Raw genomic sequence first — 24,641 nt, forward strand, 5'->3', positions numbered from 1 at the left:
GTGCATGCATTAGCATTTGCATACATGCACACAGGCTTCCCAGGTGGCTCAGTGGCAAAGAACTTGCCTGCCAATTTAGAAGACAGGGCCTTGATACCTGGCTCAGGAAGATCCTCTGGAGAAGAAAATGGCAACCCACTCTAGTATTCTTGCCTGTGAAATCCCATGGACAGAGAAGCCTAGCAGGCTATAGTCCATGGGGTTGCAAAGAGTTGGACACAACTTAGCAACTGAACAAGACACACACATGTCTGATCATAACCTCTGATTCTGAAGGATTTGTTACAAGATTTAAAAATAATAAAAGCATTATGGTTTTGTATTCTGATAACCACCTGAGAGAACTATAAGGTAATATATGATTAACTTATTCCTGGTCTATCAATTTCTAATGACAAAAATCACAAACCCATTAGGGCACTTAATGCTCTCACAGCTGTGAATAATATTTAATCCCGCACACTACTCTAAATCTTTTTCAACTTCATTTATTTATTATACTATACCTCTTCTGTGCTCACCTTGATCCTGCTGCTCCTGGAATGTATAATATGTAAGAAATTAATGTACATACTCAATTCTCATTTGGCCAACTCTATCGTCAAACGTCAGTTCCCTGTACTTCATATTAGATTTATGTGCTGTGTGCTAAGTCACTTCAGCTGTGTCTGACTCTTTGCTACCCTATGGATCGTAGCCTGCCAGGTTCCTCTGTCCGTGGGATTCTCCAGACAAGAATGCTAGAGTAGGTTGCCATGCCCTCCTCCAAGGGATCTTCCCAACCCAGGGATCAAACCCGCATCTCTTTCATCTCCTGCATTGGCAGGCAGCTTCTTTACTACTAGTGCCACATAGGAAGCCAATTTAAATTTATCCTTAGTATTAAATCTTACATACCAATAATCACACTGAAAAAAATTATACAAAGACACCAACCTGGGGCAGATGCTACATGGGTCTGCGTTTGGACTTGCTCTATAGCTTGTGGTCTAATTTCAGATAAAACTTGATGACTGGAACTTGGATGTTCGACAAGTTTTACTGCAGCCAGTGCATCTGGGCCAAACATCTGAATATCCATAGAAACCAGACACACTAACATGTCTAAAACAAATTAAAAATCAACAGTTGTTAGTCAATAATTTTGTAAAACAATGACATCACTGAAAAATATATGCTACATAAAACACTGCTTCTCAAATGCCAGTTTATGAATCACTATACATCAGAATTATCCATGGATCTTTAATTCTAGATTTTTAGGCTCAATCTCTGAAAACTGATTTGGAAACTCTGGGGTAGATGTTAGATTATCTTCATTTTTAAAAGCATTCCCAAGTGACTTTGATGTGTAGCCAGATTTAGGAACCACTGATATGGAAAGTAGATCTTTATTTCTCAATACTTTTCAAGCCAAATCTTTAACTCTGATTTTGGTATTTATACCAAGGAAATAAATAATTTGAATCACTGATGAAAACACTAATGTGACATGTTTTAGTAAGTGTGTTTAAAACTGACAACTCACTAAGAAGGTGAGTTCCTTAACAGTACCACTACCAGCACTGACTACTTGAAACACACAGACCTGCTTCCTGGAGAGTAAGACACAGACATCTTGTTGATTTCAAACTTAATATATAGTAACAGAAATAAAGAGGAGAAATAAAGACTACTGATAGCCACGTGCACCCTGGTCGCTCTATGATAGAAGTTTTTTTTATTATCTAAAACAGGCAGAAAGAATAACACAAGTATGTCTGAAAGGGTAATGATTCCTCAAAATAAAAAGTAAACCCCAAATATCAACTGTGATTTTTTTTACAGCCCAGTAAGTATTTTTCCTCAATAAAGAAAATTAATTTTTCTTTTTTGGTTTAGTCTTACCTATGCTCTTTTCTACTTTTGCAATTTTTGTGCAAGCTACATCTCCCATTTCTGTGAGCATATATAGCACCTCAAGTGTTGAGATTACGAGCAGCACATCAGGTAAAGTGAGATGACAAATGATCTCTCTGTATGAGTCCTGATCAACATATTCACAAATCAAAACACCATTATCTTCTGCTTTGCAAAGATTTCCCAAAATTTCCATGCCTGAAAAGCATACATACACAAACATGTATTTGTCTTTTAAAACATGATACAAAGCTTATGTACTTTAGACAGTGAGAAACTTAAGTGAGCACTTACCCCTCATCTTTAAAAACCTATCCCTTGACATTAGGCATTTTGTAACAGTATGAAACATCAGGTGAGTAGTTTTGAAATCAACAGGATCCAATAAAAGCTGAAAAAAAAGAAAGGACACTACTGTTGAGAGAGGCTTCATCCAATTTATATCCAAATACATATTTCAAATTGAATAAAAATGAATAGAACAACACTGTATAATTTTAAAAATGTAATGACTGTGAAAATAGCCATCAATAAATCTGGAGCATCATTTCAAATATTTTTTTCCACACAACTGTGTAATACCACTTTAGGCAAAAACTATATGTAAGCATTTAATATTCTATAATTATGGCAAATATAATAATCCCACATCCTAAAGTTTTAAAGTAAATATTCTGCCAACTATAGAAACTGTTTTAAGGTTCTGTCACATGCTTACCTCAGCTGCAATATTTCCTAATGTGTCAAGGCCTAATTGCCTTAGAGATATAAAATGACTATGTGCAGAAAGTAATAGGAAACGGAGACAGGTACGATTAGCTGCCAAGAGCTTAACATTGCCCTCCTCAAAGGAAAGATTTCGCAAAATCACTGCAATCTGAAGTACCCGTTGTCCTTCAATATCATTAATGCCCAGCTTTCGAGGTGGATGAAATAAAGATTCCCAAATCCATTCTCCTGATGTACCTTCTACAACAGAAGAAAACATAATTTACTTATATTGATATTGTACTATTATTGATATTTCAAATTTATTTAAAAATACTTCCTCATTGACTTACCATGAGACTTGTTTCTGTCAGATATGAGGTCACGTACTTCATTATCATCAACAATGTCTTTCCAAAACTGTAATGAGAAATTATTACACTTAATTCTGACAATATGAAATAACTATTCTATTACTTTAAAAATAGACACAATAGTTCTACTATTTTCAGTTCAAGTAGATATCATTATATTATATATACTTAGCTCTTCAACACAAATACTTGAATTTCTATAGTTCAAAGATAGCATTTTGGCCGGGGGCCCATAGATCCTAAAAAGTCTGTGAAAGAAATTAGCCCATCTCTAAAAAGAATGGCATCTCTAAGTTCATTAACCTCTAACTAAAATTTGGCATTTCCTCAACATTTTCTTCAACTCTGAATGTTAGAAAACAAACCACAGTGGTAACAGAAATTCTTCTGACACTGTCATCAATATGAATCACAGATATTTTCAGATCACTTCATAGCTATGGAAAATATCTAGAAATGGTACTTATGCTCATTAGTACTCAAAAATTATGATAGTTATTAATCCCATTAATAAACTGCACACAGAAACAGATTTCTATTTATAGACTCCTAAGACATAACTGGCTAGCTACTGAGTAAATCTGTATCTAGAAGAAAACAAAAAAGCAAGTGTGGAGCATTTGTGTTTACAGATTTGTAACCCAGATATTTAGGTTGTGTTTCAGTACTCCATATCTACAAATTATTTTTTGATCCTTACGAGAGAGGGAATAAGTCAAAATCCACTGCTTAATCTTTATCAGGCTAAGAAACAAACATCTTTATATTGATAAATCCATACAAAATGAGTTTTAGTTTTAACTTTTCTATGCCATTTAGCTCTATTATCTTATTACTTCTGTACTAATAAAGAAGCACATGGGCTATTGGTTCACTATTTATTTCTAAACATTCTGATGTGTATTTCAAAATGACTATTTCAGTTCGAGGAATTCATAACCTGAGAAAAAGTCCACAAACAAAAGGACTCAATGCAAAAACACTCAAGACAAAAAAATGTTTGGCAACAATTAAAAAAAGAACTAGGCATATAAAGCAAGAAGACAGTGTTCAATAACCAAGAAAAAAGGGCCACAGGAAATTCAAATAATAGAGACATCAGAGAGGAATTTTAAATGATCATGGAAAAAAAAACAAAAACAAAAGATAAGACTAAAGTTTGGCATATAAGCAGAAACTTTAACAGATTGACAGAAATTCTAGAACTGAAAACAAAAACTGAATGGACATATTTAATGAACGATTACATTCAACTCAAGTAAGAATTAGTGACTGGAAGAGATGGTAGGAAAAATGCCAAGTTAGAAGCATGAAAAGACAAAAGGCTGAACAGAATAAAATCATTCAAGACATATACAGTGAAAAGTTCTAACACAGAATTAATTGAAGTTTCTGTGGAAAATAGGAAGAATGGGAAAAACAGTATTTGAAAAGATAGGGCCAAGGAATTTTCTAAATCAATTGAAAGATGCCAAGCCATAGACTTAGGAAACACTCAAAACTCTAAGAAAAGATAAATAAAATGTGGAGAAGCATCATAAAAAAATTCATGAAAAGCAATGATAAAGAAAAATCTTAAATGCAAATGAGGAAAAAGGGACAGATAACCTTGAAAAAGACAACTAAAGACAACTGAAATTACAGGAAACTTTCTAAAAGAAATCATGGAAGCCAGAAGACAGTGGGATATTTTCAAAGTCATGGAAGTAAACATTTGGCAAAGCATTATAGAAACTTTACACAGTGAAACTGCTCTTCAACATAAAAGCTGAAATAAAGACATTTTCTGACAAATGAAAACAGAAAAATGTCATCTGTAAATCCGCACTGGAGAAAAAAAAAGTATGAAAAGGCAGACGTGATTTGAATCAAAATAAATGCTGATAAATAAAATACTTTTAAAAGTCTTATGGGTAAAAATATACATAATATTAAAATCTATGAAAAATGCTTGGAAGAAAATTTTGTTCGGGTCATAATGGTACTGCAGTAGTCATCCCATCATAAACCAATATGTGTAAAACAAGTGTTTAAAAGAAACTGGACAAGAAAGCAACGCAAAACTGAAATCACTGAAATATGGTAGGCAAATGAGGTGAGCCCAATGACCACCCCATACATTTACATAGACACTCTTTCTACATAATGGAACAGAGATAATAAACCCAAAAGATCATAGCAATTACTAAACCGAGAAGATAAATTCTCTCTCCCTCTGCTCCCTCATATACATACATATATGTGTGTATACACACACACACACACACACACACACACATATGAGTTTGAGCAAATTCTGGGAGACAGTGAAAGACAGAGAAGCCAGTTATGCTGGAGTTCATGGGGTCACAAAGAGTCGGACATGACTTAACAATTGAACAAGTCCTGTATTTGTCATAACAAATACCTATATATTAATTAAAAGTATACCAGAACAATTTTCAACATTCGTGAAAGACACCAAATACTAGACACTAAACAATGTAGTATTCCAATATCTATATCTAATTGAAAAATTACTATATGTACAAAGAGGTATGGGCTTCCCAGGTGTTGAGTGGTAAAGAATCTGCATGCTAGTGTAGGAAACGTAAGAGATGCAGGTTTGCTCCCTTTGTTGAGAAGATCAGCTAGAGTGGAAAATGGAAACCCTGTATTCTTGCCTAGAAAATTCCAGAGGAGTCTGCCAGAGGAGCCTGGCAGGCTACAGTCAGTGGGGTTACAAAGAGTCAGACGTGACTGAACAACTGAGCACACATACAAAGGAAGTAGGAAACATGACACATAACTAAGGCAAACGTGTTTCAACAAAAAAAGACCCAGAAATAATAAAAATAATAAAGAAAGTGAAGTCCCTCAGGTGTGTCCGACTCTTTGCGAGCCTATGGTCTGTAGCCCACCAGGCTCCTCTGTCCATGGGATTCTCTAGGCAAGAATACTGGAGTGGGTTGCCATTTCCTTCTCCAGGGGATCTTCCGGACTCAGGGGTCGAACCCAGGTCTCCCGCATTGCAGGCAGACGTTTTAATCTCTGAGCCACCAGGGAAGCCCCCCAAAATAATAAAACTAGAAGATAAAAACTTTCAAACAACTATTATTAAATATGTTCACCAATTTAAAGGAAAATATGAACATAATTAAGGGAAATATGGGACAATATAAAATTATAAGTCAAATGGAATTTTGCTGAAAAACAATATCTGAAATAAAAAAAATATGATTAGATGGGCTTAATTAGAAAACAGAAAATAAAAACATAATAGAAACTATCCACAATGAAGTATACAGAACAGAGCCACAGTGGCTTGTAGAACAGTTCCTAAAAGGGAGGAGGAGAAATAAAAAAAATTGAACAAATAATTGCAAAAACATTCCAAATTTCATGAAAAAAAGAAGTTAAATAAACCCAAGCAAAAACAATAATCCTAAATGTACATGCCACTAATAATTAGAGTTCAAAATACATGAAGCAAAAACTGACAGAACCAATAGGAGATACAAACACTGACAGGGCATACAAATAGTTGATGATTTCAACACTCAACTCTCAAGAAATCATAGAACAATTATATAGAAAAACAGCAATGATACAGAAATATTGAACACTGTCAACACTCTTTATTTGTTATCAACAAATATTACATCCAAAAAACATTCCATTCAAGTATGCATAAAACATTCACCAGAAAGACTATAGGCTGAACTATAAAACAAGTCTTACAAAAGAATGAAATCATATGGGATGTTCTCTGACAAAGTGGAATGCAGTTAAAAAGCAGTAATAATAATGACAGTAAATGATAATAATAAAAGGTAGTTTGAAAACAGAAATAAAACATTTCTATATAACTCATGAGTCAAAGACGAAATCACAAGGGAAATAAATACCATAAACTAAATGATAATGACAACATAAAATTGTGGGAAAATATTTAAAGTTGTTTATAGAGGGAATTGATAGCTTTATATACTGATACAAGACAAGATAAATAATCTAAAATCAATGGTCTAAGATTCTATTTAAGAAACCTGAAAAAGCAACACTGCACAACAAAACTTGTATATAAATAAAAAATGAGGTAAGTACTAATTTATTAAACTGTTGTTACTATTAGTCACTAAAATTAGTAAGGGTTAAAATATCGTTCATATGATCAACAAGAAAACAGAATAAGTGTATATAAAATCTAAATGGGCACAATAGTAAAAAATAAATAATACTCAGTCCAATCAATTCAAAAAAAGTAAGAAAGGAGGACAGAAAAGAAAACCAAACAAGACATTAGAAACCTATTCAGAACATGGTAAATTTAAACATAATTAAGTATCAAAATTATACTTAAAGTAGATGGAATAAGTACACTAATTTAAAATCAAAGTTTTTCCAACTAAGAGGTAAAAGGTCCAGTGGAAGTGTCAGTTACTCAGTTGTATCCGACTCTTTGTGACCCACATGGACTGTAGCCTGCCAGGCTCCTCTGTCCATGGAATTCTCCAGGCAAGAATACTGGAGTGGGTAGTCATTCCCTTCACCGGGGAATCTTCCCGACCCAGGGATCAAACCCAGGTCTCCCATATTGAAGGCAGATATTTACTGTCTTAGCCACCAGGGAAGCCAAAAAAAAAAAACAAAAAACCAAATATATGTTATTTACCAAGAAACTGATCTAAATTATAAAGATAAAAGAGGTTGAATACAAAATAAGAACATATAAATATCAACCAAAAGGAAGCTGATACACACATACTCACACACACAAATATATATAGTTATATTAATATTTGATGCTAAAGCTGAAGCTCCAATATTTTGGCCACCTGATGTGAGCAGCCAATTCACTGGAAAAGATTCTGATGCTGGGAAAGATTGAGAGCAAGAGGATAAAGGGGTGACAGAAGATAAGATGGTTGGGTGGCATCACTGACTCAATGGACATGAGTCTGAGCAAACTCAAGCAGATAGTGAAAGACAGGGAACCCTGGCGTGCTGCACTTCATGGAGTCGCAGACAGTCAGACATGACTTGAGGACTGAACAACAACGTCAGACCAAAAAAGAAAGGGAAAAAAAGGAAAAAGGAGACTTAACTGTAAAAATGTGTCCAATTAACCATTAATTTATAATATGTCCAATTAACCAGAAGGATGTAACAGCTAGCGTGCACTAAATAATGTGTTCTCAAAATGTGAAAATATTATCTTTATAGAACTATAAGGATAAAGAAATACATCCTCAGCCAAAACAGGTGCTTTTAACACATTTCTCTTCATAAATGAAGAAATAAACAGGTGAAACAGTCAGTATTGGTGTGGAAATACAAGTATCATGATTGTGTTGCCATAATCAAAAAGAGGTTGTTGTTCAGTCGCTAGGTCATGTTTGACTCTTTGCGACACCATGGACTGCAGCACGTGAGGCCTCACTGTTCTTCACCATCTCCTGAAGTTCGCTCAAACTCATGTCCATTAAGTCAGTGATGCTAACTAATCATCTCACCCTCTTCCACCCCTTCTCCTCTTGCCGTCAATTTTCCCAGTATCAGGGTCTTTTCCAATGAATGGCCTCTGCACATCAACTGGCCACAGAACTGGAGCTTCAGTTTCAACATCAGCCGTTCCAATGAATATTCAGGGTTGATTTCCTTTAGGATTGACTGGCTTCATCTCCTTGCTGTCCACAGGACTCTCAAGAGTCTTCCTCAGCACCACAATTTGAAAGCATCAATTTTGTGGCACTCAGCCTTCATTATGGTCCAATTCTCACATCTGTACATGACTACTGGAAAAATCATGGCCTTGACTATATGACCCTTCTCAGTAAGCAAAGTAATGTCTTTGGTTTTTAATATACTGTGTAGGTTTCATAGCTTTTCTTCCAAGAAGTAAGCATCTTTTAATTTCATAGCTGCAGTCACCATCTGCAGTGATTTTGGAACCCAAGAAAATAAAATCTGACACTGCCTCCAGTTTCTTCCCCTTCTATTTGCCATGAAGTGATAGGATTGGATGCTATGATCTTCATTTTTTGAATGCTGAATTTTAAGCCAGCTTTTTCATTCTCCTCTTTCATCTTCATCAAGAGGCTCTTTAATTTCTCTTTACTTTCTGCCATTAGAGTGGTATCATCTATATATTTGATGTTGTTGTTATTTCTCCCAGCAATCTTGATTCCAGCTTGTGATTCATTCAACCTGGAATTTCACATGATGTACTCTGCATATAAGTTAAGTAAGCAGGATGATGATATACAGCCTTGTAATATTCCATTCCCAAGGTTCATACATCCATGAACCTTGCCCTACTAGTTCAACAGTTTTGATTTGAAGCAGTCAACTGTTCTACATCCGGTTCTAACTGTTGCTTCCTGACCTGCATATAGGTTTTTCAGCAGACAGGTAAGGTGGTCTGGTACTACTATCACTTTAAGAATTTTCCACAATCAAACTGGGTGCTTTTAACATATTTATCTTCATAAACAAAGAAATAAACAGATGAAACAAACAGTATTGCCCTGGAAATATAAATATCCGATGCTGTTGCCATAATTCAAAAAGATACATGTACCCCAATGTTCAATGGAGCAGCATTTACAATAGCAAAGGCATGGAAGCAACCTAAATGTCCGCTGACAGAGGAAAGCATAAATATATGGTATATATATATATACACACACACACACACACACACAATGGGATATTTATTGAGCCATAAAGAATGAAATGTCATTTGCAGCAACACAGTTGGACCTAGAGATTATCATACTAAGTGAAGTAAGTCAAAGACATATCATATGATATTGCTTATATGTGGTATCTTTAAAAAAATGGTGCAAACGAACATATTTACAAAACAGAAAGAGAGTCACAAATGTAGAAAACAAACTTATGGCTACCAAAGTTGCAAGCAGGGTGGAGGGGATAAATTAGGAGACTGGGATTAACATATACACACTATTATTTTTATGTATTTTGATGAAATATATAATTAATAAGGACCTACTGAAAAGCAAAGAGAATTCTACTCAATATTCTGTAATAATCTATGAGAAAAGAATGTAAAAAAGAATGGATACATGTATACATAAAAATGATTCACTCAACTATTCACCTGAAACTAACACAACACTGTAAATCAACTACACTCCAATAAAAAAAAATTTTTTTTTAAATGATTAACTGTATTGGCTTAAGTGACTTATGTAGACACTTACACCTAACAACTTCAGAATACAGGTCATACCTTGAAGATATTGCAGGTTCAGTTTCAGACCACCATAATAAACTAAATATCAAAATAAAGTGAGTCAACCCAAACAAACATTTTGGTTTCCCAGTGCCTATATTTATGTTTATACTCTACTATAGTCTATTAAGTGTGCAATAGCATTATGCTCAAAAAAAGTGCCAGTCAGTTCAGTCGCTCAGTTGTGTCTGACTCTTTGCAACCCCATGGACTGCAGCTCGCCAGGCCTCCCTGTCCATCACCAACTCCCAGAGTTTACCCAAACTCAGGTCCATTGAGTCGGTGATGCCATCCAACCATCTCATCCTCTCGGCCCCTTCTCCTCCCGCCTTCTATCTTTACAAGCATCAGGGTCTTTTCCAGTGAGTCAGCTCTTCGCATCAGGTGGCCAAAGAATTGGGAGTTTCAGCTTCAGCATCAGTCCTTCCAAAGAACATTCAGGACTGATTTCCTTTAGGATGGACTGGTTGGATCTCCTTTGATTAGGAAATAATGCTAAAAAACAAAAGGCTAACCATCATCTGAACCTTCAGTAAGTCATAGTAGCAAAATCAAAGATCATACATTACCAAAACTACTATAATAGTGGATTGGCCAAAAAGTCACTTCAGTTTTTAAGTAAAAATAAAAGACATACTTTTCATTTTTACCATGAACTTTATTGAACAACGTATTTACCATTTTGTTCTACTAAATTCTGTCACTTTTCAGGTAATTGCATAATTGCATCGTCTGAAAACTTTCTCTTTTTTGAGCAAAGAACTGTTCCAGGTGCCTTTTATAGTCTTCGAGGAAACTTTTTCCCATTGGAGAAATTTTTTCCATTAAGGGAATCTGTAAAGATGGAAATAACTGGAAATCCAAAGGTGCAATGTCTGATGAATATGGCAGATGAATTAATGTCCTAGCCCAGCTATCACAGTTTTTGCCTTGTCATCAAAGAAACACATGTTCTTGCATTATCCAGATGGAAGATTATGTGTTTTCTGTTGATTAATCTGGACATTTTTTGTGAAGTGCTGCTTTCTGTTGGTCTAATTGAGTAGTACTTGTTGGAATTAATAGTTTGGTTTTCCAGAAGGAACCGATAATAGAGGTCTCCCTTCCAATCCCAGCATATACACAACATCACCTTCTCTGGATGAAGACCAGTCTTCCATGTGGTTGGCAGTGGTTCATTTTGCTTTGCCCCACATTCTCTTCTGTTCCACATTATTTTGCCATATCCACTTTTCATCACCTGTCACAATGTGCTTTAAAAATGGAATGTTTTCATTATGTTTAAGCAGAGAATCACATCCAGAAATATGGTCAAGAAGATTTCATTCGCTTAACTAATGAAAATAACCAAGCTGGTGCAAATGACTTTAAAGGCTTGATTTACATCTTTTGAATATGTTGGCTATTTCCTGCATGGTATAACACTGACTCGGAAAAGGCAATGGCAACCCACTCCAGTACTCTTGCCTGGAAAATCCCATGGACGGAGGAGCCTGGTGGGCTGCCATCTATGGGATCGCTAAGAGTCGGACACGACTGAACGACTTCACTTTCACTTTTCACTTTCATGCATTGGAGACAACCCATTCCAGTGTTCTTCCCTGGAGAATCCCAGGGACAGGGGACCCTGGTGGGCTGCCATCTATGGGGTCGCACAGAGTTGGACACAACTGAAGTGACTTAGCAGCAGCAGCCGCATAACACTGACTGTTCTCAATTAATGTCTTGATTTGATCGCTATCAGTTTCAAATGGTTCACCCAACTGAGGAGCATCACCCAGTGAGAAATCTGAAGCAGAAAACTTCATGAACCACTTCTAACATGTTCAGTTAGTCATAGCACCTTCTCCATACATTGCACAAATCTTTTTTTTGTGTTTCTGTTGCATTTTTACCTTTCTTGAAATAATAAAGCATCATATGCCAAAAATGTTGGTTTTCTCTTCCATCTTCAATATTAAAATGGCTATACAAAAATTCACCAGTTTTGTTAAGCTTTTTTTAATCCATGCCAATATGACAGCTGTCACAGCACAATCTACCAAAATTGTTTCAAATAAAGTTAAAGACAACTAAGCACTATGAAGGCCATTGTACAGAAAAAAAACAAAATGAACCTTTTAGCAAAGCCAATAAGAAAAAAATAATTAAAAAGCTTGAAATAATGAGAGAATTAACAAAATGGGCACAGACACATGAAATGAACGTATGTTGTTGGAAAAAAATGGCATTGATAAACTTATTCAACACAGGGTTGCCACAAACCTTCAAGGTATAAAAATTTATCTGCAAAGTACAATGATCAATGCTAAGCTACAAAGTAATGGGTGAAAACATTTCAAAGATTAAAAACTAAGCAGAACAGTCTCTCTAAACATACTGAAATTCAGTTAGATATTAGTAAAAAAAGGAAATCAGGAAGTTTTTCATATGTTTTTGGAAATTGAGAAAATTCCCATCTAAATAATCCATTTTCTTAAAGAGAAAAACATAATGGACATTAGAAGATATTTTAAAATGAGTTATAATAATGATATGAAATTATCAATATTGGAAGTACAAAGTTACAGTGTGCTGGGATGGAACTTTATGAATTTAAACATATATATTAGAAAAAATAGAAACAAAAATCAGTAACTCCAAGCACCAGCTCAAGAAATTAGAAAAAGTGAAGAGAATTAAACCCAAAGAATACAGTATGTAGAATAAAATACTAGAAATTAATGAAAATATATAACAGATGTGATCATCTGTTCATCTTCAACATATTTGTGTCTTCTTGATTTCATGTGATTAGTGATTATACTGACAACTCTATTCCTCATTGTGATTGCATGTGTTACTTTAACATATTTTTTTTGTGCATGTTTATTGACCAGTTTTCTAGAGTTAAAGAAATTATCTGCCTAAGTTCAATCAAGAGGTGATGGGGTAATACAGAACTCTGGGTTAGCTTGTTAAGCTGGGAATTAAAAAGGCAAGTCTATATCATGGTGAGAAATCTGAAGGTTTAATTCCCTCAAAGAAAGGGAGACAAAAGGGACTGTCTTGAGGTTTGAGTTGAAAAGAATCCATAATGTATTTCACCACTAGCCTGCTTCACAACTCCCATGACTTTGTTTTTACTATCAGAGTAATCAGAAAAATCTCCAATAAAAAAATTAATATAAAGTCATTCTGATCAGTATTTCAAGTGACTGGCAAAAGCAACAGAGAAAGGAAAAAATACTTTCCAGCCAATCTGTACAAAAATCCTACATAAATAAGTCTGCTGAAATTTATAAAGCAATGTTAAAAAAACACAAAGGAATAATTCACCATGAACCAGAGTCAGTAGAATCAGAGTCACAGGAGGCTTAGATATTAGCACTATCAAGTATGTGTTTGTATGTATACAGATTTGAGAATTTCTAGAAATTAAAACATAGTCACTATAATTAAACTTAACAAAAAAAAATCAAGTGGCATATTACATAGCTGAAGAATGATTAAGTAAACTGAAAAATAATCTTAAGGAAATTACCCAAACTGCTACTTAGTCTGAGTATCCTCAGATTTATTGCTTGTTACAGATTTATCATTCTCAGAAACCAATATATGATAAAATGAAAACTTCATTTGTTTATTACCTATCCTAAAATATTTTTTACTCAGCTTAATCACAGTTCTTATACAAAATAAGTAACTGACCTTTGGCCCTTGGCTACATATAAAGCAACGTTTCAATATTTTAATTTATATGAATTACCTTAACAAAATCTCTATCAGTCTTCTCCTTCCATTCTTCTCCAAATACAGTAGAAAAGGATCCTAAAGCTAAAAGAACAAATAGCATATTCAGTAATATGAAATTACTTCTTTCACTTAGTTCCTGAATAGATAGGTTTGGAAAAACAGTAAAAATACATCTTAAGATACCTTGTTCATTAAAAATTGCTTCATAATAAATGATAGAAAGTCATGATAATTCCTCTTGAAATACAGTTTTTTAAATTATAGAATTTAAAGAAAGTTTTTGTCACACTCTAAAAACACACAACTGGCTTTCATAATAGTTACACAGACAATAATAATTATTCTGCATTAGTTATGATTTGTAGAAGAAAAAATATTAAAAAGTCAAACTGATGCTATTACTATTAGGTTCCCAAACTTTTATAATCTTAAATATTCATTCATTTCAAAGATAATTATATAATTTACATTTGAAATATTAATGGGCAAGGCATTCTTTAGGAATATATCTTTAGAAAACATTCTAAGCCATATAGCTGACTGATATTTCTTGATAAAGATGTTTTAGGAGGAAACTCAAACCATCTATTTTCAAAAGCTTCTTCTTAATAACACACTACCCCCGCCTCTCACAACAAAGGTTGACGTATACAGATACATGTTATACCTGTTTTTTTCATCTCTATGTTGCTAACTCACTTTGTCAGCGATGGGACTAAACAGTAAAGTCATATAATACAAATTTCTAAACTGTGACACAATAGGCATCACCCTTTAAAAATCAGGTAAGTACTTACATCAACTATCTATAATTATCTATATTCTATAATGAAAGCTACTGGTTTTCAAATGAAGAAGAAAACTACATAGAGGCAAATGTTAACAGAAAAACTAGCTTTATGAATTTGATTCTTCAAAAAAATAAAAGTAAGCCTTCTTAATGGATGTGTTAATAACAAGGATAACATATGGATGTATTTTCTGTTGTAAAAGATTTACTGAATGTTTGTAGTCTTATCACACCTTTAATTACAGATGTAATATTTACTTAATATTGTGTGTTAGTCACTCAGTCATGTCCTACTTATTGAGACCCCATGGACTGTAGCCTGACAGGTTCCACTGTCCATGGAATTCTCCAAGCAAGAATACTGGAGTGGGTTGCCATTCCCTTCTCCAGGGGATCTTCCCGACCCAGGGATTGAAACCGGGTCTCCTGCATTACAGGCAGATTGTCTACCATCTGAGCCACCAGGGAAGCCAAGTAATATTTACTTACTATTGAGTTGAAATAAAATTTGTAAAGTATTTAGGTAAGAATAAGACTTTTCATTAAAAAAAATATTAAAAAGGGTGAGGAATGGAAACAGTTTAACATTATAATGATATTTGAATCATGAGAACATAATATAAAGGGTAGATGTGAAGTTTTTGATAAATAAATTTAACTATAGTGACCTAAAGAAGAGTTTCATCAAATGCATACATACATAGCAGCTAAATCAGAAAAATAAAGTCCATACACTTCTAAAGAAAGACAAGATTTTATTTGTCCTGAAGAAAACCTTACAAAGAAAAATTCCATGGGAAAAGACTACTGAATGCAAATATAAGATGGAAAAATTAAATTTTTGTCACATGGAATTTTTATTATACTTCTTCAAACACATATCATGTAAAAACATCCCACACATTCAAAAGAAATGGTATTTATATTTTCTCTCAATTAAAATTCTATGCCTAAAAAAATGCAAAACCTCTCAAGAGCCTAATGAAATATATATATAATCATACATACCCTTAATATTTTCATAATGTAAGACCACTGTTTTAATAGTGTATGGTCTTCATAAAGTCCCTATATATTCTGGAACTCTAAATTCTGACTACTGAAATAAAAGAAACATTCCTCAAATAGCATTTGCTAATATTAATTATTAATGATTGCTATGCTACATAATAATTTAGTCTGAGATTTAAAAAAGTGATAAAGAATGTCACACTTCCATGCATTAAAGCTGGTAAACTCAGTTTATCATATATATACAAACGAAGTCCTTATCTAATGATTAAATGGTAAGAATTCACCAAAATTATTATGGTCTGAGAATATTTATTCCTTTTAAAGACTTCATTTTAAGATTTCTAAAAATGAACCAATTTTAAACTCCATTCTGTATTAAACGCTGAAAAATGTCTTTAAAAGATCAAGATGAAATATTAGGAAGCAAAGAACATAAAAGTGAGGTGGAAATTCACAAAAGTTAGATCTTCACAGTTACAATACAAGCTGATTAAGTGCTGATCTTTGTTCCTCCTCCATGTAATAAAAAATAGTTTCAGAAGTTTAAGAAACTAATTTCAACAGTTTAATTTCAAAATGTCTTCATATAAAATAAATAATGTCAGATTTTAAGGAATCCTACTTAGGGAATTCCCTGGCAGTCCAGTGGTTAGGACTCTGTTCTCACTGTTGAGGGGCCTGGGTTCAAGCCCTGGTTGGAGAACTGAGAACCCATAACCTGCGTGACACAGCCAACAACAACAACAAGAAAAAGGGAATCCTATTTAGATAATCCCAAATAAAAGCATGCTTGAAAACTACAGAAAAATGAACTCATTTGCAAACACGTTGCTATTTAAAGACAAAACCAAAAATACCCATATACCTATGAAATATTACAAGAAATTCTCAGACTATTCTATATAATTTCCTATATGATAAAATAATTGCAAAATGTATCAATACCTTAATCTATTAATAGAATAAACTTCTGGCAAAAGAAAGTTTCAATGGTGTTGGGGCAGAAGGAAGATTGAGAAGCAAGAAGAAACTTTCTATCAATAACATTCAACTGACATAGGTATTTTAAAAGGAGAAATTATGAGCAGGAAAATGTTTCAAAACCTATTTTTTAAAGTCCTATTAAACTACAATTACAGAATTGTGCAATTTGGTCTGAAGAGTAATCCAGATTTGAGATAATTTCACAGAAAACAAAGAACCTGATCCATAAAAACCTACAACTAGAAAATCCTACAAGTAAAACTATGAAATATTTGATAATCCTTATTTTGATTATTATGCATCAAGTTTTCAAGTGCATTGACCTAATTTAGTTAAAAATTTTAACTATACACCTGCAGAAATAGACATCAGAAAATAATTTCTTACAGGTCTAGTTTTCTCTATCAGAAGTTTGTATCAAACAATCTCAAATCAACAAACCCACATTTATTCTAAGAAAAATGCAGCATTTTAATTTTGAAAGCTCTAATGAGGTTAAATATCTAATCTATTCAAATATATAAGGTTAAAAAAATCCAGACATTATTTTAAATGATACATTTAATATAATAAAAGCAAATTAAGAATGCTATTATATTGACTAATGAAAATACTTTTTTCCTTAACAACCTTTCAAAAAAATCTAAACACCTTTAATAGAATGATTATATAATACATTAAGCCTAAAACTTACTGTCGTCAAACACCCCGGCATTAGCAAGTAATAATGTGATGATTTTAGGGTCTTTTTCAAGTTGCATGACATGTTTGCTTTCGTTTGACAGGAGAGTGCATACATTAATAGCAAAGTCCACTTCATTTGGGAGTCCAGACAATAGTGAAAGCACCAGTTTATTATAATCATTTGGCGAATTGAAGTCCATAGATAGCCCATAACTTTGACGGAGATAATCTAACAAAGACAAAAAACAACACTGTTATAAGTATATCAAGGACTAGAAATCATTTTTGGTTAATATCTTCTAAATACAAGATAGAAGTTTGCTTTCTTTCATAAAATATAAACCAAGTAGAAGTTTAGAGTCCAATTGTTGAACTCATGAAAATTGCACTCCTCAAAAAGTATTAAAATACAAGAAATATATATATTCTCTTTGATATCACTGGCAAACTATTGTATCATTATTTTATTTATTCTTGCATTTCAAGGAACTTTTTCTGATTTTTTAAGTACTATAAGCCAGAAAGCCTGGTTCCTTTGAAATTTTTAACAACATCATGTTTCAAAACACATTGCCTACCTTCTTTACCCAGTTTTGGGAGGATTATTACTTTTTCAGGTAAGATTTTTTTGACATTTAACTAAAATGTAAAGTTCATGCTTTCAGTTCTACAGTTCTAGGAGTTCTGAAAGTCTTTAACCACAACTGCAATGGAGATAAGGGAGTATTTCTATCATCCCAAAGAAGCTTCTTTATGCTCCTTAGTAGTTGATCTGTCCCCCTTTATCCATAAACAACCATTGATCTACTTTATTTCAAAATGCCAAATAAACAGAATCACACAATACTTATATTTTTGTGTCTGATTTATTTTCATTTAGCAAAATGATGTTGAGGTTGATACACATTTTAATGTATGTATCAGTAATTGCTTTTTTATTGCTATGGGTTGTATGTCTTTATTGTTATATTATGGCTATAATACAATTTGTTTATCCACTCCCTAGCTGAAGAACATCTGGACTGTTTCCAGTTTTTAGCACTTCTGAATACAGTTGCTAATAACATTCACATACAGGACTTAGTGCAGACATACTTCTTCACATCTCTTGGATTGCTCAGTCATACAAAATGTATGTTTAACTTTGTAAGAGTAAAAGTTTTCCAAAGTAGCTGTAATATCTTGTCTTTCCATCAGTGATGCATGAAAGTTCTTGGTGCTTGTGCACATCCTTGTCAGCACTTGGTACTGTCAGTTTAAAATATTCTGAATATTAGCCACTTATCTAATATTTATTTTGTAAATATTTTCTTCCAGATTGTGAGTGGTTTCCCTTTTCATTTTCTCAACAATTTCTTCAAAGAGAAGAAGGTTTAATTTTGATGAAGTCTGATTTATAAATTTTTACCTTTACAGTTCAAACTTTCGTGTTCTAACAAATCTTTTCCTAACTAAAACTTTTGTAGGAGAATTGAAACATTTTTAAAACTTTGAAGATAGGGAAGATAGGATTACAGAAAACTAATCTATAATCATAATATATATATTAGAAAATGTTGTATTTTTATAATTACTGACTCTAAACTGGTATAATTTAGGCCTTGGCAGCTATGTCCTGAGACATACACCCCTAATACATTTATCATATAAAGATCTAACTAGTGTAATGGGAAGAGGAAAGAAACAAGAGTTAGAAAACTGCTACACAAAACTTTTCAGAAAAATATGGATTTGAAAAAAAATCTTTTAAGAATTTCACTAAATGGGATGCAAGTAGGAATCCACTGTCACAACATTCCACAGAAGAAAATCATGTAGGTAAGAAACTTCATTTCCCAATAGATATTTGAAGAGACACCTCTTCAATATTTAAATGTTCTAGGAATTTCTCCATTAAGTATCACAATACAGTTATAAATGAATTGACATAGATTCTTTATAATATTTAAGGTTGAACAATACATTGTTCATGTCTTATAATCTTGAAAAATTAAATTTCTCATATATAACATAAATATCTTGGGAAAATGTAATGTAACTTCTGTGAACATAGAAATACATTTTGGTATTTATTGCACACTGGAACTGATCATGAGATGCCAAGTTTCAGCAATACTTAAGTCTTTAGATTTCACAAAATTTTCAGGCAAATTTCCAACAGAAATAAAAATCTGGAACCCATAATTCAACATCTGTCACAGTCTTGTTGTGCTTTCAATATGATCTTGGAATTGGTCTGTTTGCTACTGAAGAATAACAGATGCCACCATATATTCAATTCAATACATCCTTACGTGATGACTTTGCCAAAAAGACATCTCCAATTAAAATAAAATAAATTAATATGATAATTATGAAAAGTCCTTTAACTATATGATGTTTGGTAAAGATTCCTTCTTAGGAATCTAATATAAGAGAAGTGCTTACAAGATTTTAAGAGCCTCCCTTCCCATCCCCAAGGAGGTATGTTTGAATAGGTACAATTTTATAATAGGAATGAGATTGGGAATTTTCAATGTTCTTCACACAATGTCTATACAAACACATCACTGCTGACAAATTTAACTGAATCTGAGATAATCAGTTCAGAGGAAAGGGAGAATTGTTCCTGGAATGTTGTTTACATTACAGATATCATACAGTACAATCTTTCCATTGATACTGGCAGTGATTGTTGTAGTTCAAGTATCTATAAGAATACAGGACATGTAAAGGAAAATCTTTGCTCAAATATTAATACAACTGATAAAATCAAAATAATAAATCTTTCTGTATAAAGCTTCTCCAAATTTAAGTAACAAAAATGTAAATGGATAGTGTGCTTGGCCTCCTTCGGCCAAAATGATTGAATTGGATTAAATGATCACTAAAATCCTAGCTAGCTCTTAAATTCTACAGTACTATTAATTTCAATGTGTTTGTCATGTGTCAGTTTCACCTTTCAGAATTTTTCTACTAAGGATATTGCAAACAAATTTAAATTTTTTAATTTAGAAATTAATTTTTTAATTTTAAAGGGAAAGAGAAGATGAACAAAAAGTTCCCAGTACGATTCTGCAGAATTGACTATATCCAAATCAATATCAAGGAAGAAAGAAGAAAGCCAAAAGATTAGATCCTCATGGCAAAAAAAAATATACACAATTATGCAAATAAATGACAAAATCACCATATTTTGATGCCGAAGTTTAATAATTCTAAAATTCAAAGCAAAATATACCTAATACATTTTTGGCTGCTTAAAGTCACTGGGCAAAAGGAGTCAATAGCCTTATAAAATTTTCATTCCATATTCTATCAATGTACAATATTCTGACAATTATGAGTAGAACTGTACTTCATACTAAATGCCAATTTAAATTTATCATATTACCTTTCAAAGTATTGTTTTAGAATAGCTTTTTTAAATGTAAGCATCTCTAGATAAATACATGTATCCAAATAAATCAATCAAAAGCTACACAAATCTTTTAAATGTTCTAACTAAAATATCCTACGGCTTTTAACCTACCACTATGTAATTCTACTTTGGTGTTTATTTAAATACGCACACACATACACACTGACAGCTATGAAGCTTACTATATTTCCTTAATGGCATTTGAAAAGAATCACTGATGAAGGATTTGTTTTATATATTGATAGTTATGTTGATTTTTAGAACACTGTCAAAATGTTGCTATGGCTCCTTCTGGGATAATAAAAAGCACCTTCAAATTCATAAATGCTGCCCTGAACACTACCTCTTTTCAGTATGAATTAGATATACTGTAGTCTGATGCTCCCAGGTAATTTCTAATAAGTCCCCAATCCTGATTCTGTCAAACATGCTACATATGTTATATAACTGCTCAGATTCTCCTTAAACAACAAAAGGCAGGCATATGACAGCATATCAGAAAGGAGTTAGTTATTATAACACCAGATTAAGAATTCTATCATTCCTTTAAAAATTGCATAGCTCTAGCAATGACTTTCAATAGACTTCTGAAATACCAGAAATAGCTTCTTTCTTGAAGTAAACCATGCTTAAATCAGGGAAGGGGGGGTGCGGGGAGATCCAGAAAAAAATTTCATTCCAAACTAGATCTAATATTGAAATGGGTTAGTTTGAGAAGTGTAATAGACACCAAGATCTATTTAACCTATAAGAATAGATAGTTCTGTTGTTGCTATAATGTAGCAGTGACACAAAGTTACAGAATGGTCTTAAAGGTTACAGTACCAAGTCTCATTCAGTGTAGGAAAAGCCTCTATAACATCCTTGAATTAGATAATGGTCGTTAGCTCTTCCTAAAAATGGGAAGCGTATTACCTAACAAACCACCTCATTTTATTTAATCAGCTTAAACAGTAAGCAAGATCTTTTACATGATGACTTAAAATGTTCTCCTTTAACAACGGTTCCCAAGGTAGTAACTTCTCATTAAAAATAAAGGTAAATTTGGTTTGCACTCACCACTGCTACAACCCCTCCCCCAAGCCTCAGTTATATAAAATCATCAGATGAAGTCTCTTCTACTAGAAATCACAGATTCTAGGAGATTCTGTTTCCTCAGCTACTACTGATCGGGAAAGAAATAGGGTCAAATTCAACATAGAGGAAACTTGAAAATAGACCATGAAAAGTTTAAATCAGTGATACTGGCACAAATGAGAGAGCTTAAACCTAATGATTACCTAAAAGATCGGTATTAGTACCAACGAAGAATAATAAAGATCAAGATATTTGCATATTTTTATAAAGACCATCCTCTTGAAAAAGATACTATCTCCTCTTTTTCAGGCCAAATATTGGTGAATAAAGAAAAGACCTGCTTATCTCTTCAGAGCTCTCTTCCTAGTCATCACCTTCTGGAGCCACAAACACTGGAAATCTCATCAACTCTGCCTCGAGAACCTCTTCATTAGACTCTCAACCTGACTATTTCCAACTTGAGTCTTGTTCTTTTTTAGCTGCAGATTCCTCTATAACCATTATAAGAATGACTTGAATGAAAAAAATCTTAAGTCCCTGGTACCATGGCAGGAAAATAGTTGAAACATAGTAAGAAACATATCTGAGAAATTCTGGTGCTGGGAATGCCAGGAATTGTAGAAAATGTAGTAGATGCTATGAGTATTTTTTGGCTTCCTTAATTCTAATAGGACATTCCTCTTCTCGTTTTAGTGACAATTTAGGTTAAACTGATCTTTAATCAAAAAAAAAATTTCATTGGAAAGTGTATGTATATTTGTAACTAAAAATTCCTGCAACTAAAGTCTTCTATGTAGGCTATGACAGACAGGGTCCTTATGCCAGTGACATGCTGATTTCTAGAAGCAGTATTAACCCAAGGCTTTCAGAATTTTCATGTGCAAAGTAAGGGACCACTTCAATTCATAGGATGATTTCTATTCTAACTCAAAACTGTGTACCTATGCCTTTTTCATTTTCCAGTGATATTTACCTGACACACTGTGTTGCTGGTAATTGTAGGAAGATGGAATTGCACCAATAGGAAGCTGTGGTTTGGGATTGCCTGGTGGTACCTCATCATCATCCTCCCCAAAATGATGAACTTTCTCGTACTTTTCTAGGTAACTGAAATAGAAAAACAGCACAGCAGAGATTTAAAAATAGATTCATGTTGTATATTTTAACTCTTACCACATAGATCTGTTTTCTTTTTCTAGAGGTCCTAAATTTAAAAATAATATTAACAAGATACCACAAACTTCTTATATTAGTGGAAGAGTCACTTCAGCAGTAATATTGGAGACAAACTCAACGCAATAGTTCTAAAAGTGGTTTTAAATGCCTAGAAAAGACCATACTATTGTACAAATAAACATATAAAAGTAAAGACTATCAAAGGACAACTACATGTAGATAAATGACAGCACATTTTATTTACTGATTAAAACAAGTTATACATGGTCATTGTAACAACAATGTAAAAGTGAGAAGAGTCCCTGGCCTCCCCATCTCACTGATCACATGTGCCTTCAGTATATTTTTTGTGCATATTTTAACAACATATTTTAGAGATCCTGCAGGTCAATACATATAGTACTACCTCAGTCATTTCTAACAGCTGTATAATATATGCTCTGATTGATATATCATAATTTTAACTAGATCGCTAGTGTTGTATTTAGCTGTGTTCAGTTTTGTTTTTTGCTATTACAGGCCATGCAGCAATAAGCTTAATCTCAGCACTTGTTTGAATATTTTCCTCTCCATAGACAGTGGAAATGGTATGATCACTTTAAACAGGAAATACTACCAAATTCTCACTCAAAAGTGATGTGCCCAAAACATTTTGACCAGTTTATAAGATTGTTCCTGTGTTTCCCACAATATCACCATCACTGTGTATGGTCAATCTTCTTAATATTAATTAGAATTAAATATCCATATTTATAATCTATCATCACCTACCAGTTTCGAATAAGATTCCCACAAGAAAGATTTTTAAATAGGGAAGCAACTGGTCAAACCCCTGTCAAACACAATACTGTACCTCATGAACTTGTTATTATACTTCATAAGAAGCAAGCTGAAAAATACCATAGTGAAGTTCTAGATGTGATCATTTTATAGGTCAGTCTTTCCATCATTCCTGAACCAGGCAGGTATTAAGTCCATTAGTCACTATTTAAAAACCCTTTGCTTTTATAGTTAACAGACAGCTGAGATGAGGGAGAGGGGTATCAATGATCTCAGAAGTATTGCTGTGTTTTTAGTAGCAAACCGTAACTTTCAAGGTAGGATGAATAAAAGTTGTAAATTTAGGTATAAAAACTAATAGCAAGGATACTCATCATAATTCTTCACTTTTCCCTTCCAGCTTTCCAAGGCACAATAATTCACATCTTGGAGACTAGAAAGGAAATAAATTGCCCCTTTCAATTCCTTCTAAGTTCTCCATATAAGCTCAGCTTGAGCAAGGAACTCTTTCCTAACTGGTAGCTTGATAGCTAATGAACCCAACACTTTTCTCTACTGCCAGAGATACAAAAGCAGACACATATGCCCACATTTAACCCTTGAGCGCTGAGGACAGTATACAGTTGCATACATTTCACCCTGATCCTATTGATGGACCCTGGCAGATAAAATTTACAGCCAAAGACTATAAATCAAAACAAAAATATGATTAAAAAGAGACAGTCTCTCTCCAGTATAGATTCATGATAGACTTATGTATGAGTCATAAATCAAACCTAT

General features: G+C 33.3%; 1 protein-coding gene across 1 annotated transcript in view; it reads right to left on the bottom strand.

Moving 5' to 3' along the window:
* ARID2 (AT-rich interaction domain 2) overlaps positions 1-24,641 on the bottom strand; it is a 205,175-nt gene that overhangs the window by 66,970 nt on the left and 113,564 nt on the right. The window contains exons 4-11 of the mRNA XM_052640681.1: positions 22,879-23,012; positions 17,439-17,657; positions 13,970-14,037; positions 2,961-3,027; positions 2,618-2,868; positions 2,194-2,290; positions 1,888-2,097; positions 937-1,104 (exon numbers count right to left, since the gene is read on the bottom strand). Coding sequence (XP_052496641.1) covers positions 937-1,104; positions 1,888-2,097; positions 2,194-2,290; positions 2,618-2,868; positions 2,961-3,027; positions 13,970-14,037; positions 17,439-17,657; positions 22,879-23,012 — 1,214 coding nt within the window. The remainder of the gene's footprint in view (positions 1-936; positions 1,105-1,887; positions 2,098-2,193; positions 2,291-2,617; positions 2,869-2,960; positions 3,028-13,969; positions 14,038-17,438; positions 17,658-22,878; positions 23,013-24,641) is intronic.

This window comes from Budorcas taxicolor, chromosome 5 (genome assembly GCF_023091745.1).
Source record: "Budorcas taxicolor isolate Tak-1 chromosome 5, Takin1.1, whole genome shotgun sequence".
In the NCBI taxonomy this organism is placed as follows: domain Eukaryota; kingdom Metazoa; phylum Chordata; class Mammalia; order Artiodactyla; family Bovidae; genus Budorcas; species Budorcas taxicolor.